Raw genomic sequence first — 15,678 nt, forward strand, 5'->3', positions numbered from 1 at the left:
GGTACTGGCCGACAAGAGTTGCGGGCGCACCAAAGTAAGTAAAACCGTAAAAAAATTTACTGCACAGACTTTCTGCGAGAAAAACTGGGCGCCTTTCAGCGTCCGCGCAACGAACGCGCACTCGCTAGCAGACGACGCACTTGACAACGACAGCAAAATTGAAGACGTCGTGTTGTATAACCCACGCCTCAAATATGTAAACGTAGAAAAAAGGTGACAGATAAAGTTCCAGTTGAAATAAAGCACCATTAAAAGAGCGTACGCGCGCTATTGGTCTCAGCGCCCGCGGCAAAATTACGTTGAATATGCCGCGACACGCGTCTCCGTCCCAACCCAGTTCGCTCGCAGCGCCCTCGCACAATTTTTTCACAAGCGGCGCCTCTGCGGCACAGCGTCGTTTGGTCCACTCAACGATATAATAACTCTACTCTAAACAAGTATGGCGGCGCCCACGGAGCTGGAAAGTTCGACGGATGCAAAAGTTGAAAATGATGACAAACCCGAGGAAAACATTACGTTCAAGTCACTGGTAAGATGAAATAGAACACATTTTTTGAAGGTGTTTTATGAAGCCTAAGCTTTCTTGTTGTCTGGCTGCCTGCGCAATTTGTTGCATGTTCGTGCAAGTCTTTCGACACGCGCCGTGAGCTTTTGATTCTGTATCACATTTAACACTTACATATATTCTCTCTCTCAAAACATTACAGGGTGTTGTCGATGTACTGTGCGAAGCTTGCGAACAGCTGAAATGGAAAGCTCCCACGAAAATCCAGCGAGAATCCATACCTCTCGCACTGCAAGGCAAGTTCCTGCTGTCATACTCTCCGCGCGAACGGCCGTTTAGTTTACAACCAAGACCACAATTATGTTTGCACAATTACGTATCCCAGTTGCAACGGTAGTTAGAACTCGTAGTTATGACAATACATTTGCGGCTTTCGACGTGCCATTTATTTCTGGTCTGTAGCACCAACTGTTACACGAACGTTGCCTCATTCGGGAGACATGAAAGAAACAGCTGAAATTAACTTTTGTGTATGATGTTTAAGGTAGCGAGTTAAAGTGGCAGAATAACTACTGCAGCAATTGTTCACCGTATTCCGACCCTGCCTGCCGCAGTAGCTCAGTGGCCCCAGAGATCTGATGTTTAGCACGCGGTTGCAGGTTCGATTCCCTGCCGCGATGGTCGCTTTCCTATCGGGCTGAAATGTAAAAACGCTCATGTATGCTAGGTGCACGTTAAGGAACTCCAGATGGCCAAATTTAATCCCGAGCCCATCGCCACGGAGTCCCCCCATAACACGCTGTGCAGTTTCTGGACGTTAAACTCAATCAGATAAATTAAAAAAAAAACTCCATCTGTCAACTTTCTAAATCTCACCTTGTGTGTAGGAAAAGGATCAATGGAGTGGCAAAGTCATAAGCAAAAGGCTCTAGGTTCTAGTCATGATACAGGCTGTACCGTAGGGAAGCGGGTGTGGATTGTTTTGCTCGTCTCCTGCTCCTAGAAGAAAGCAAGCTTGCGCCAACAACACTTCCGGGAAACTGCAGGTCGCGATGTCATCGGCCTGGCAGAGACTGGTTCGGGCAAGACGGGGTCCTTTGCGCTTCCCATCCTACAAGCGCTGCTGGAGACGCCCCAGCGCCTCTTCGCCCTTGTCCTTACGCCCACTCGGGAGCTGGCCTTCCAGATTTCGGAGCAGTTTGAAGCCCTTGGTGCCAGCATTGGCGTCAAGAGCGGTTGGTATCGTATCATATTTTGTAGTGGGTGTTGCTGGGAGGGGGGCACACTGTGCAGGTAGTCGGCCCCGAGTTCATCACACCTTGTATTAATTAGCAGTCGGTGCACTCATGTTCAGGGAAAATGCAAACGTAATCATGCATTGAACAATGGTATATGATCAGTGAACTTAATTGCTATTCAGCCACATGAGTTCCAGGGCAATATGAAGCATGGAGGAAGGTTCATGAAAGTGTGTTGTGTTGGCATTGACTTAACAAGAGAAGCCTATATAGGTTTTCTTGTGGATTTATGTTGCCTTCAAGTCAATGTCAACTTCTGGAAATATCACTGTGCAGGCAGACTTCGAACTTCGATTGTGAACAGACCAAGCAGTTTTCTTGTCGACACATCATTTTTAATTGCTTTTCCTCATTATTTATCATCATCTGTTGGGGCAGTTTAGATTTCCTAAAAGAGTATTGTTTTCATGCTTTCTGTGGGGCAACGAATTGCTTTAAAATTTTTAAACTACTTTACAGCTGTGATTGTGGGTGGCATAGACATGATGACCCAGGCACTGACACTTGCCAAGAAGCCCCACATCATAATAGGTGCGTCCACTGCCTACCTTCTTTATTGTTTTTCCTCATTTGCTTTTGTGCTTAGTACTGAAAAATAAAGTGTAAAAATGATACGGCACCTTTTTTTCCTTGTTATGTTTCAGTAGTGATCCTCGTCAATTTTTTTACTTACAAAATATTTAGTTCCTTCTTGTAAGCATATTTTTCTCTGCAATTTCTTCTCATTCGGTTACTTTCTTCTAAGCTGCTTTTTTGCCACTTTGTAAATTGCATGCATTGTGCTCTGTGTTATTTGATTATTGCTGTTGAAAGTTACAGCAGTTGATTAGCCTGAACTGCCATCTGGCTGTAACTTTCGCACTATCAAAAGTAGTGTTTCTTGATTTCACTATTCCATGTTCTCTATGCAAGTGACTGCCTCAGTGGGGCTGGCCCACTCTATTGGCATACAAATTTGTATATTTCAAGTCCTGCAAAGTACATATGTATTTAAAATTGAAATTATTAATTGCTTTTAATAACTACAAAAGGGTGATCAATACAGTAGAATGGCTGTGAATTAGAGGAACACAGCATTGGTTTCATGTTTATCCTTCAGAGTTGATTATCAATACTAATGTCAGCATAAAATTGAGGGTTTGATGGAAGCATGTCTTACTTGGCATAACCGTGACACAGATAAAGCCGCAGGTGCCGCAATGACTTCATTTCAGTAGGTGCAAATATGTGGAAATTCTCGTGTACAAAGCTTTAGCCACACATTAAACGACTTCAGCTGGTAAAAATTAATCTAGAGTCCCCTCTACAACGTCTCATGGCCTCTGTGTCACTTGGGAACATCAAACCTCATCATACATGAAATAAAGCAGAAGCAAAAAGATGTTTTATCTTCTGCAACAAGAGCCTTGCTCATAATCATGTCTCAACTTTCTAAAACTTAAAGCACATTATTTCCTTTATGTTATATTTCTTGTCTTAGACTGTAGACAACTTTCTCTATTTTATTTGATGTGATGTAGAAATCCTCAAGGCACTTGCAGCCTTTCTTGCCTGTGTTTGGTTAAAATACTTAACAAGGTACTGATTAAGGCAAATTGGAATTGCGAATTCGCAGCAGGCAGGCATTTGGGTTAAATGTGCGTGAGTGGGGCTCATGTCCTCCTGATAAACGAAGTGCTCGTATTCTTGTCACGTTCACAAGAAGGATGTGTTAGGTGATATTGGTTTTACTGTTCTTCAATATTTCTTACAGCTGATGTTCTTTCATTTGGTTGATTGGTGGCTTTGTTTGTCTCAATAAGTTCATGCATGTATATATGTATGCGTATGTCCATGTTTCTGAACATAGGCACACATTCAACAAAGGTATGTTGATTGAGTTATTATGTGTCGTTGTTGAAAAACTAAATGAACAACAGAAAAAAGGAGGAAAAGTAAAATGAATTTGCACACGCTTTCAGGGCCTGGGTGTTAATTCATAACCATAGTTGCTCCTTATGAATCCAAGGAGGCTCAGGAACATGGGCTTGCTGTTCGATATGCACCATTCTTTTAAGATTAGTTGGAATGCAGTGCTGTGTCTATGTTTTTGATCCTGTGAGTTTTGTTTAATTAAGCACTGAGAACCTGCCATAGACTACATAACTGTCCTTTTCTGTGAGAATTTGGGGAAGCCTTATCTTACTAAAGATTTGGCTCCTTGCACCCAGCTACCCCTGGTCGCTTGGTAGACCACCTGGAAAACACTAAGGGCTTCAGCCTGAAGTCTCTCAAGTACCTGGTGATGGATGAGGCTGACCGCATCCTCAACATGGACTTCGAGGAAGAGGTTGACAAGATCCTGCGAGTGATCCCACGTGAGAGGCGCACCTACCTGTACTCGGCAACCATGACCAAGAAGGTCAGGCCAAAGCTAATGCAGATGGCTAGTCATTACAGCAGGACGTCATTATGGCAACACTGCAACGCTCCTTGTATATCTCTTAGTCCTAAATGAAATTATCATTTTATTATCGTGCTAAGGTCGATGTAGTGAATAACAAATCCATCAATAATTATAGTCGATAATCCTGGCTTTGTCATTGCTATATACATTAAAATAAATGTTTAATACAGTCAAACCCACTTATAACAATATTCAAGTGCCACGAAAATTCTATTGTTATAACCGATAATTTTTATAACCGGGTTGCATAAAAAAAAATCATAATTGGGGTGGCGTAGCTTTTTTAAAAATACTATAATGGCAGGGATGTCAGGTCTCCTCACCACCACCTTCCTCCATCCGGCTTCTGATTGTGTTGAGTCATTTAACTGTTTAACTTTGCTTCCTGCGCTCCTATCGTGTGTTGTTAACAAGCCACGGCTGTCGGTGTTCATGAATGGCACTGCTATAAATGTAAAGAGGGGTCATGGGTGGCAAGTGATATACGAGCTCCCCCGAGGCATCGCTTTGGTGGCCCCAAATGGTGCCTTTTAAAAATTCGAGAAGGTTGCTGTGGCAGCATCTCAGCTTGAGAATCCAGAAGAAACTCCAGAGCGAGATCGCCACAAGCATCTTGGCGCATACTTCCCACTGGCTTGCACGAGAAAACTGCATGTCTGTCAGCCTTGCTTGCTTTACGTGAAGCTTGCCGACATCCTTCCCGAAGGCATTCAGGTTCTCCACATAGTAAAGCAGAAGGTCCTTCGCAAAAACAAGCCCACGAGGGACTGAATCGTCTACAGGACCTCTCGCTGGAAGAATGCTGAGGCAGCATGCCCTACCGCATCAGCGTTGCCGTCGTGGCCGTCACTGTCGCTGTCCAATGCAAGCACATTTGCGACGATTGCCTCATCACTTAGAAGCACTTTGTTTCCAAATCTATAGTAGTGTGCTTTCTTTTCACCAGCAATGTCATGCATTGATCCGTCTTTTGTTTAGGTGGCAGATCCGTCTTCCGTTTTGGAGCCATCTTCTGTTTCGATGGCAAGTCAAATGAGGCTGAGAAACGAAGTGGCCAGGAATGACTTCGACGCAATGAACAAAGAAAGACAAGCACGAGTAAACTTAATCCGTTAGCAGAATAGCGCAGAGTGAGGGCCAGAGAATAAAGAACCAACTGCGAGGGCTGAGTGAGCAATCTGGAAGCAGCACCAGCAGCGTTGTCAACGCAGTTGGTGCGGTCCATTTGTGTTCCGGAGGGTTGCACGTGCCAGAGCTATGGGCGCCACCTATTCGTGTTTGGAGAGGTGGAAGGGTGACGCGAAAGATGCGTGCGAGGCTGGCGTGTATTTCGCATGGAGAGAAGCGCATTGCGGTGGTTGGGGTGGCTCGCATTTTACTTTTTCTTTTTTTTCTTTTTTTCCAAAGATTTTGCATTTTTTTCCGATTTTTCACATTTTTGGATCCATCCGTGCTTATACAACAGTTCCATATTAGCCATGATACATTGGAGTATGGGGACACATTGTGTAGGGATTCATTTCACCTGATGATAATAGTTTCTCATCATTCATACTAATGAGTGGCCAATCGCAATGATAGCAGAGGCATAGCTTCATGCAAGTCAATGATTAGGGGCAAATAAAATTAAAATAATGAAACAGGATATGGTCCCTGGATCTTTATTTTGGCAAGTGCGTGCTTTATTTCAATTCTCTGTAGCTTTGTGTTTGCCAAAGCAGAGCCTGTGCCACTGTGGTGCCGAATACTCGTGTGTGTTCAAGCACATACGTTTGTTTTCCTTTGGTCGCACTTGGCTGCGACTGCATTCCATTAACACTAATGTGTAACCTTGCGACATTGCAGGTCCAAAAGCTGCAGCGTGCGTCGTTGCGTGACCCAGTCAAGGTCGAGGTCTCATCCAAGTACCAGACTGTGGAGAAGCTGATGCAGTACTACCTTTTCATACCAGCAAAGTTCAAGGTAGGATTTCATCCTCAGAGGAAGCCTTAGCTTATACTCGCCCTGCTGAAATTTAGGTGAAACTCCTTGCATTGAAAAGAAACTCAAGTTGTAGTGACTGTTGGTGGCCACTTATTTCTAAAGTAATATGCAAAAATTGAAAATTTTGAGAGAAATCGATGAAACGAATTTGAATTTCTAACTCTGCCACACACAAAAACAGAAGTTTGAATTCTAAAAGTATCTGTTAGAAAGTATGCAAAGTAAGCTTTACTTTGATACAATTTATATTGCTTCAAAAAATGCAGCTACTTACTCCATGTGCCACATAACACCATAGCATCATCAGAAAATACGGCTATTTAGTGAGTAAGGCTTTTGAAAAACTCGTGTAAACAAAATACAGTACCTAAATATTTCGTGCCCTCATCAGTGGTTCCTAGCAGTGGCTGCCCAAGCTGAATGCTTTTTGCTATTACTTCTGGCACTGCCGCTGGCGACGTCTTTGCATGTGCTACTGTTGCGAATGTGGCTCAAAAGAAAACTTGCTGGAATATTGCTCTTATAAATGCTAGCGCATTCAACATAAGATGTGAGCTGATAAAGGAAGCGCTCATGAGGTGTGCGATGTGCGCAGGACGTGTATCTTGTCCACCTCCTCAACGAGCTGGCCGGTAACTCGTTCATGGTGTTCTGCAGCACCTGTAGCAACACTCAGCGCACGGCGCTGCTGCTGCGGAACTTGGGCTTCACCGCCATCCCACTTCACGGACAAATGGGACAGGTCAGTCACATCACAAGTCTCTGCTGATCATTTTCGATTGGCTCTTTCTGTGTTCAATCACTTTCTCTTGACTTTCCACCAAGACGCGGGTACGACTGATTGTTCAAGAGATTGGAATGTTCTTGTTGCTTGTTGAAATATCTACTCTGATTCACTGCAGTAGACTGTGTTTTGCTCTTGCAGATTTGTTTTTGCAAAATTCAAATATGTATTAACATTTCTTTGCATTTGGTTACTTCCAAACTAGGCCAAGCGTCTGGGCTCCCTTACAAAGTTCAAGTCGAAAAACAGGTCTATACTGATTGCTACTGACGTTGCAAGCAGGTTTGTTCTTTTCGATTGTTGTAGTAGCTTCACTGTGATTAGAAACTAAACTATGCTAAATAAGGGGGGAGGCTGGCTCACAGTGTTACTTGTCCTGCAGTGAAATGTGCTGCGTAACACTGTGACAGAGCAAAATGGTTTAAAAGAACTAGATTTGAGACATAAGGAGTGCTTTGCCCTCTGTTGCAGCCCTTCATTTTAGCTTTTCAGCAGATTTATGTGGTAGCCACATTATGTGAAGAGAAAGGCTTAGCTCATGGCCAACTAATTTTCTTATTGAGATATAGCATCTGTAAACATGTACTGTCATTTATACGATTTTTAAAGCAGTTATGAAATTTGTTTTACTTGGGAGAGAAAGCTAAGTTCAAACAACTTTTGGGAGTGAAATCAGTAAACATAAAAAAACAGAAGTTAAAGCACCAAATTCGTAACTTTATAACTCCACAACTGAAATAGCTACCACAATTCTGTAAAATATATCTAGCAGTGTTTCCTAAAGGGGAACAAATGTGTATTAGTTCACAGATAAGGTTAAATTGTTATGCTGTTTGCATCAGTTTTGAGAGGGTCCTATTTGCACTTAGTGGTATATTTCAGAGTGTTAAATACTAATATTAACATTGTCTGTCTTGAACATGTTAATTGAGGTATTTCACAATATTGTAATTGTATTTATTTTGATACTTGAGAGTTGTAAAGTTGATGCTCCTTCATTTAAAATTAAAATGTTCTAATCTTTAGCAATCTGTTGAAAGACCTGGGCCAGAAATCCACTCCCAACATTTGGTACGCTTGAATGTGCTCCTTTCAAATGCTACTAAAGACTAATAATAATCAGTTCGGTGAATGATGAGCAAAATTATTTATTTGTTAACTACATATTTAGGTTCCCTAAATAACAGAACCTTGCGATGCTGGGCTAGTTGGTTCAACGTGGCTTGTTACGGTAAACCAAAGCAGACAGATCGGCACTTTGTGCTGTGTTCCTGTCGTGATACTCTGTTCTGTGTACTGTCACAATCCCTACGGAACTTCCGAGTTCCTTTCCTCACTGCTTTTGATATAACTTTAACTGCTGTTCAAATTTCCTTATTTACATGGCATTGTGGTGGTGCAAAAGAAAATATGTGGCTGCTGCAGTAGTTGGGGTTGCTTGTACATTTGTTAAATAGGGTGCATTGGCAGAGGGAGAATTGTGACCCAGTGACACATTTTTGCAGAGGCTTGGACATTCCACACGTGGACTGTGTGGTCAACTTTGACATCCCATCACACTCCAAGGACTACATCCATCGGGTTGGACGAACGGCTCGGGCAGGCCGTTCTGGGAAGGCCATCACTTTTGTGACTCAGTGAGTTCTCAGCCTGTGTCTGTAAACTGTGGCATGCAGCTATCAGTGCTTGCTTATTGTGAGTGCGAAAAGTGGGCACATTCAGAGTCGGGCGCCAGAATCGCAGAACGATCTGACAAATTGGATGCACTATGCACTCATAACTAACATTTCAGGTGAGTTTAGAGAAAGCGAAAACTCACTTCAATAGTTCCCGACAATCAACGCGAGCGAGAACGTAGCCATCACGAAAATTCACGTTGAAGCAGGAGGCATGAATGCAGCCATATTTGACAACAGTATTTTTTAGCATGTGTAAATATTAGATATCTGTGCTCGCGCTGCGCTTTGACATGTACGATCTGTGCTGCACCATCTGCGCATGCATGAGGTGCGTGGGCACGAGCTTTCGTGTGCCGGCACGCATACATGTAGTTTGGCCTTTATGAGAATGATAAATGGTTTAAGCCAGTCTTTTGTGAATTGGGAAAGAGGAACATCTGAGTTTCAGCATAGCCTGCTTTCTTCCAGCCATCTGGCTGCCCATTATAGCTGACTTTGCAAGGCCATCGATGACCAAACAGCTGCTGGCATGTTTCTGAATCTGCGGACTTCAAACCTAGTGTCGGCCCTGCAGTGCATAGATTTCACATTGTGGATATTACAGCAGTGTCGTCCCTAATCTGTGCTTTAGTTCATACACGTAATGTGCGGGCAATGCCCTCATTGTGCTTAATGGCCAACCAAGCAGCATAAATTGGAGCATTCAGGTCGAGAAGCTGTCATAAAGTGGTTATCGGTGCTCGTCCTTGAAGCATGAGCAAAGTACCATGCTTTGCTCATGCAATTATGAGTTCTGCATTAACAGGGTTTGTCCGTAACTTAATGAGAGTGCCTGCTGCGCGGCGCTGCATTCGCCAGTAGCATGCTCCCCGGAGGCGAGATTTGTGGTGGGGGTTTTCAGCCAAGTAATGCACCGGGCGGCAGTTGTATCTGAGCTCTGACACAGTGAGGATATGAAGTGGCGCTGCATGTTAAAGAGCCCCAGGTGGTCCAAATTTCTGGAGTCCTCCACTACGGCGTGCCTCATAATCAGAAAGTGGTTTTGGCATGTAAAACCCCATAATTTAATTAATGTAAGTGGCACAAAAGCGTTTTTTGAGGTTTTGTCACGGCAGAAAATGAAGAAAATGGAGCGTCCGCTGGAGTAGCAGTACACAATTAAATTTTGCTTTTACCTGGGCAAAACTGCTTCTGAGACACTTGCCATGGGCCCTTGACAAGGACAACGCCCTGTCAAAGGCCCAAGTTTTCTCGTGGTTCAGGCAGTTCAAGCACGGACGGAATACTGTTGAAGACATGGAGCGATCTGGACGCCCTTAAACTGTGGTTTGGATGAAAATGTGGCCAAAGGAAAATATCTCCTGGACTCCGACTCGTTGGAGTATCACAGTAATCGTTGAAGACCTCAACATGTGCAAAACAACGGTTCACAAAATTGTTTCTAAAAATTTGAAGATGCGGAAGGCTTGTGTGAAATTGGTGCCAAAAGTGTTGAGCGATGAACAAAAACAACAAGTTGACGTTTCCCCTGAGATGTTGGTGCAGCTAGAAAGCGAATGTGACTTCTTAGACTGCATAATAACATGTGATGAATCATGGGTGTTCCATTACGACCCCGAAACCAAGCACCAAATTTAGGAGTGGTGCACCACGAACTTCCCGCGCTGCAAGAAAGCGAGAATGTGAAAGTACAAGGTAAGGACAATGTTCATTGTCTTTTTTTCACAAGCGTGGGCTGGTCCACAAAGAATTTTTACCTTTGAGATGAACCGTCAATGCCGTGTTCTACAAAGAAGCCCTTGAGCACCTTCACAGAGCTGTCAAACGGAAATGACTGGAGATTGCCGATTGCTGGAAGCTCCACCACAACAATGCTCCAGCCCACATTGCCTTCATTGTGACAGCCTACCTGGCCCGGATAGGGGTTGCAACCTTGCTGCAGCCACCATACAGCCCCGATGTGAGCCCAGCAGACTTTTTCCTGTTCCCAAAGCTCGAGAGAAGCCTGAAAGGTCACCGTTTCAATGATGTTCACACCATCCAGCGGGCTGTTAGTATCTGAAAGAGGTTAAGGCAGCTGACTTCCATTGAGCCTTTGCAGCGTGGGAATCACATTGGCAGTGGTGTATTGACGCGCAAGCAGACTATCTTGAAGAAAATTAATAATATGTACTGATCAGATTAATAAATTTTTTTGCCAGAACCAGTCTCCTTAAGTTAAGTTACGGACAAACCCTGTATCCAGAAGCCAGCACACTACTGTGCAATCGTCAGCGCAGTTGTGTATGTTATCTACAAGTTATTACAAGTGTAAAACATTCAGAATTTTCTCTTTTCCGATTCCATTTATGGCAGCCTTCTGCAAAACTGATAATAATATTGAGACTTCACATGCTGTTGTAGAGTGCTTTATGTTCTTATACTGATAAATATAGTAATATGCATGAGCTTCAGCAAAATAAACCCTTTGTGCTTGCAAGGTGAGAAGGCAAAATCAGCGTACGTGGTCACCAGTAAGAAAGGGAGCACCTTATTTGCTTTCATAACTTTAGCACTTAAATCGATAAAGTAAAAGAAACTGGGCAGGTTACAAAAATTCTGTGGTTTTCTGTATGCTACAAGGTCGTGCCTTCTCTGTCTAGCCGTGTTGTTTTTAGGCACTTTCCAAAGGTCGATTCTTAGCTTTTTTTGTATTTCCAATACTGCTTTATAGCCTCACTCTTGCTGTCACGACTCATCAACTCGCATGGTTGTTTTGCGTAGAAGGTTCTGATGCAGTTCTCTGGATGATGGAATTTCAGTTCTCATTGCTCATTCTCAATACAGGAGAGCTGCTTAGCAAGTATTTGTGAGCAATGTCTGAAGTTACACTTATAAGCGTTGATTAGTATATGTTCCATATGACATTAGAAAAGCCTGCTAGTTTAACTGAATGGCCCCATTCACTTCTGTTGCTCTACCCGCTCACACCTTATGACTAGTGAAATTTCCTCGTAGGTCCTAAACTGGAGTGAGGACATTTGAAATTGTGACACCTTTTGGACTGTTTAGTATTAAAACTCGTGCCAGATGTACAGTCGGCATAACTCTTGTATAGAGCGCTGGAATTGCTGCTGCCAGCACACAGAAGCCAGTCATCAATGTCTAACAGTAGTTGCTGAGCCCAAACGTGCCCAGCAGCTACCATTAGACGTCGCTGGCTGCCTCAGGAGCGTCCCGGAGGCTGCCGTTCTCGCACTCCACACAAGGGTGATGTCGACTGTATATGTACGGTACAGTCCACTGTTAAAGGGAACATGCACTTAGTATATTGTGCCATTGATGTCTCTGACACAGGGCACAAAAGCCTACAGATGAGTGTTTTTATTTGTAAATGTATATCTGACGGATCATATCAGCCACTTCTTATAAAGGTGAAAAAAAAAAAATTTTCAGTCACATTGGCTTTATTACTGGATGTGTTCCCTTGGACTCTGCTGCATCTCTTGTGGAAACGTTAAGTTAAGGAGGGCAAGACAGGCATGAACTCTGAAATGGCATGAAACTTCAAAAGAAGCCCATGCAGGTTCCTGATGTAGTAAGCTTCACATTCTAAGAAAAATCCGTCCCAGCCTGGGTATTGAATCAGCCACCACAGCTTTTCTGTGCCAGTTGTTTTACTGGCTGAGGTTACTGGGAAGCTATGCGATGGCAGTTCAATGGCTAATTAGTCAATAAGTTGTGAATATTTGCACCACAGCATAATCAAAATGCTTTATGAGAGCAGTCTCCATGATTAGTGTTTGTTGAGAGATTTGAGTGACATCTTGCCAAGGGACCGTTTTTGCATTGTCAAGGTATGACGTGGAGCTGTACCAGCGCATTGAGCACCTGATTGGCAAGAAGCTACCCCTGTATGAGACAGTTGAGGAAGAAGTGATGGCGCTCGTAGAGCGAGTCACCGAAGCACAGCGGTTTGCCAAGATGGTGAGTCAGAACTGTTCATATTGAGACCTCATTTGGCAAAATTCACATGTGGAGATTACAGTACAACTTGTAACTTAGGCTGAATGTAGCATTGAAAGGTTGTTGAAGGTAAGCGCATAAACACTCTTGGTGTTAACAGCGCAATTAGACGGTGACACGAGACGAGAAGACAACACCACAATCACAGCGCTCGTCGTGTCGTCTTCTCGTCTTGTGTCCCCGTTGCCCTGTTAACACCAGTATGGAAAACCAACAAACCAAATCTGCTGTTCTAGCACCAACACTGTGTTCGCTATTAATTGAAATAGATATGCCCTGTCGTTACCTAGTAGGAATTCTACTTATTGTGTGGAATATCGTTGATCTCAACGTTAAAGCAAGTGACAGAATCAAATGAAGTTTTTTGCATTGGACATTCCACTATTGGTGGAAAAAAAAGAAGGAAAGTGTGCTATATAACAGGGCTGTCAGAATGACGTTATTTCAAGAAAGGTAGCATTACCTTCGTGCTTTTCGCTTCTTTCGTTGTCCTGTCAACTGATGGTGTAAAATACCATTGTTAGTAGCTTTGCCCAGTCTAGTCTGTTAGATCTTTGTGAAATGCCTGTTAGTAGGTCTTTGTGAAATGTACTTTTACTGCAGCAAGACAGCTTATCACCGGCAGTGAATGTCGCATCACAGAAACTGGTGCAAATGTCTCTTCCAGTAATAAACCACTGGCTCACTGGTGCTCAAAGTTTAGTGTGTCACCCTGTGTTTTGTTTATTACTAAGCTTAGATGCAGAACTAGTTTCTTTTTTTTAATATATATCAGAAGCACAACTGAAACTCTATATAGCGACATATTGGATCTACTAAACTAAATTCAAAATGTTTCTTGTTGATATCGGCATGTAGTGAACGTATGCTTATAATGGATATCGGATATAACAAAGGCATTTTTTTGTCGGATGCGACTTCATTATAATGAGGTTTGACTGCATTGATTTATTTATATTTCTAGTGTCTTAAAAGCCCCCGAGGAAGGGTTTTACACGAGGCCTGGGCTGTTTTCACACATTAGTTCAATGATGCGTATGAAGTGGGTTGGGTTTGATTGAAGTACGGCGTTGGTGGGAAGGTTATCCTAGTCCTTTGATGTATGTATGATCAATGACAAAGCATGGGAAACAGCACAGGCCTGAGGGGGCTATACGGTTCCGTTGTGGTTGGTGCAGCTTGAGTGGCAGTGGACTGGTATACATTGATATGTGTTCGAGGCGATGTGTGAAAGAACTTGTGGATGAGAGAAAGATGGGTGACTTGATGGCATGATGCCAGGCAAGGGAAGTTGGCTTGTGATTTCAGTTTCAGTGAGCCACACGAGTATGTATAATCACAAAAGTAAATTGTACTGTTTGGCTCTGCATAGATTCGAGCATGTTAATATGGTTATGCCGGTAAGGATCTAGGCAAGATAGATGTTGTCTTGCAACTATGGCAGTTAGGAAATCAGGGCTGATATGATATAATGAAGGTATTCCAATCCTATTCCTTATAGTGCTTCATTGGTGCTCTGAGTGGTGCTCTGCTCACATGACCACTGTGGTTGACCGGTTGTGAACAGTTGATAATACAAAAGCAATTGAATCAAACAAAGGGAATCTGGATATCATACCAACCCTGTATTTGGAACTGTGGCTCTACCTACTGCCAGGATCCTAAAGCTGCTCTTAGCATCCTTTCTCTGCAGCAGGCACTTCACCATCCTGTAATGGATGGCGCAGTTGTCTCTCTCACTGTGAGAATTCATTTTCAGTCGAGCTTAAGTTATAGCTTGCTATTATTTTAAAGGTGACCCTCTCTTGTTTTTTAAAGTATAGATAGCTTCCTTGCTAGGGATGTTGCCAACATTATATGTTATATTTGTTTAATTGTTGCTAACAAACCTCTTAGCTTCAATTGGATTGACTTTTGATTCCACAAACATCTTGCACTTTCATAGGAGCTCAAGGAGCAGGAGGACAAGAAGAAAGGTGGCAAAAAGAGGAGAGCAGATGATGATGATGATGCGGACGACACAGAACAGGCACTTGGTGTTCATGATCGCATTGGCAAGAAGAACAAGAAAAATGGAGGTGGCTTCAAGAAACGAAAGAAATAACTGGCATAATAAATAACTAGAACTAAAATAACGGTCTCTCAATTTGCCTTATGTAATGGTGGTCATAGTGTCTTTTGTGTTTGCAAGGAATAGGATTGTGTTTTTTTTTTGTCAAAATCTGTTTATTTGTACAAATGCCTACATTACCCTTTTCATTAGGGTCAAAGGATGTAATATTGAAGCATGCAAGATAAAACAATTTGTGTATACATTAATGGTTGGATGGGGTTGTGTTCCACAGTTGATTAAATATCACGATAAGTATATTCACTGGCTTGAGGATCTGATACCAAAAAACAAGAGGAAATCACTTAGATGTTATGAAGGAATGTAACATTGTTTGTAGCATGGTGTCAAAAATAGTGCAAGGCACACTTTTAGGCTGAACAGTGCTGAAAAAGATGCATCATGGTCATGCTAGTATGGTACTCGGCAAAAAGAAAAGAAATGTACAAAAGGGCAAAGGTTCTTTAAATGCATGCGGGAAATCATGTGTCCTTATAGGTCTTTTACCAGGGCAACACTTTTGCCAGCAACACCAGAATGAACCAGGTCCTACGGACTCTAAATAAAGTGAAAATAGGATGCTACATACAATACAAAGGGAACTGAATTTCTTTTTCCACTGGTTTTGCATTCTGATAATAAGTATTCCTTCATTTTTTTTTCTTAGTGATTGACTTACCATCATATTTGCTGACAAGCCTTGACTCAAAGCTCTTCCCCAACTCCCCAACTCCACTGAGTGAAGCACAGCTCGACCGCTTGACTGAAGAAAGACACTAACTGCTTTTCAGCAACACTGAGTAGTGTCTCTATATTTGCAACATCTGCAAGGACTCTACATTCAAGCATACATCGAGCACCCCGTTGG

The 15,678-nt window shown here is 42.8% G+C and overlaps 1 protein-coding gene across 1 annotated transcript; it reads left to right on the plus strand.

Annotated features, from left to right (window-relative positions):
• The first annotated feature begins 389 nt into the window (after positions 1-389).
• Positions 390-14,835, plus strand: pths (probable ATP-dependent RNA helicase DDX47). The gene is made up of 11 exons (XM_065430290.2): positions 390-529; positions 708-801; positions 1,552-1,740; positions 2,263-2,334; positions 4,014-4,204; positions 6,095-6,211; positions 6,828-6,974; positions 7,222-7,298; positions 8,522-8,653; positions 12,532-12,661; positions 14,646-14,835. Exons 1-11 carry the CDS (start codon positions 440-442, stop codon positions 14,802-14,804), a joined length of 1,398 nt encoding a protein of 465 aa, XP_065286362.2. The 5' UTR covers positions 390-439; the 3' UTR covers positions 14,805-14,835.
• Positions 14,836-15,678: the final 843 nt, after the last annotated feature.

The sequence above is a fragment of the Dermacentor albipictus genome, chromosome 8 (genome assembly GCF_038994185.2).
Source record: "Dermacentor albipictus isolate Rhodes 1998 colony chromosome 8, USDA_Dalb.pri_finalv2, whole genome shotgun sequence".
In the NCBI taxonomy this organism is placed as follows: Eukaryota; Metazoa; Arthropoda; class Arachnida; order Ixodida; family Ixodidae; genus Dermacentor; species Dermacentor albipictus.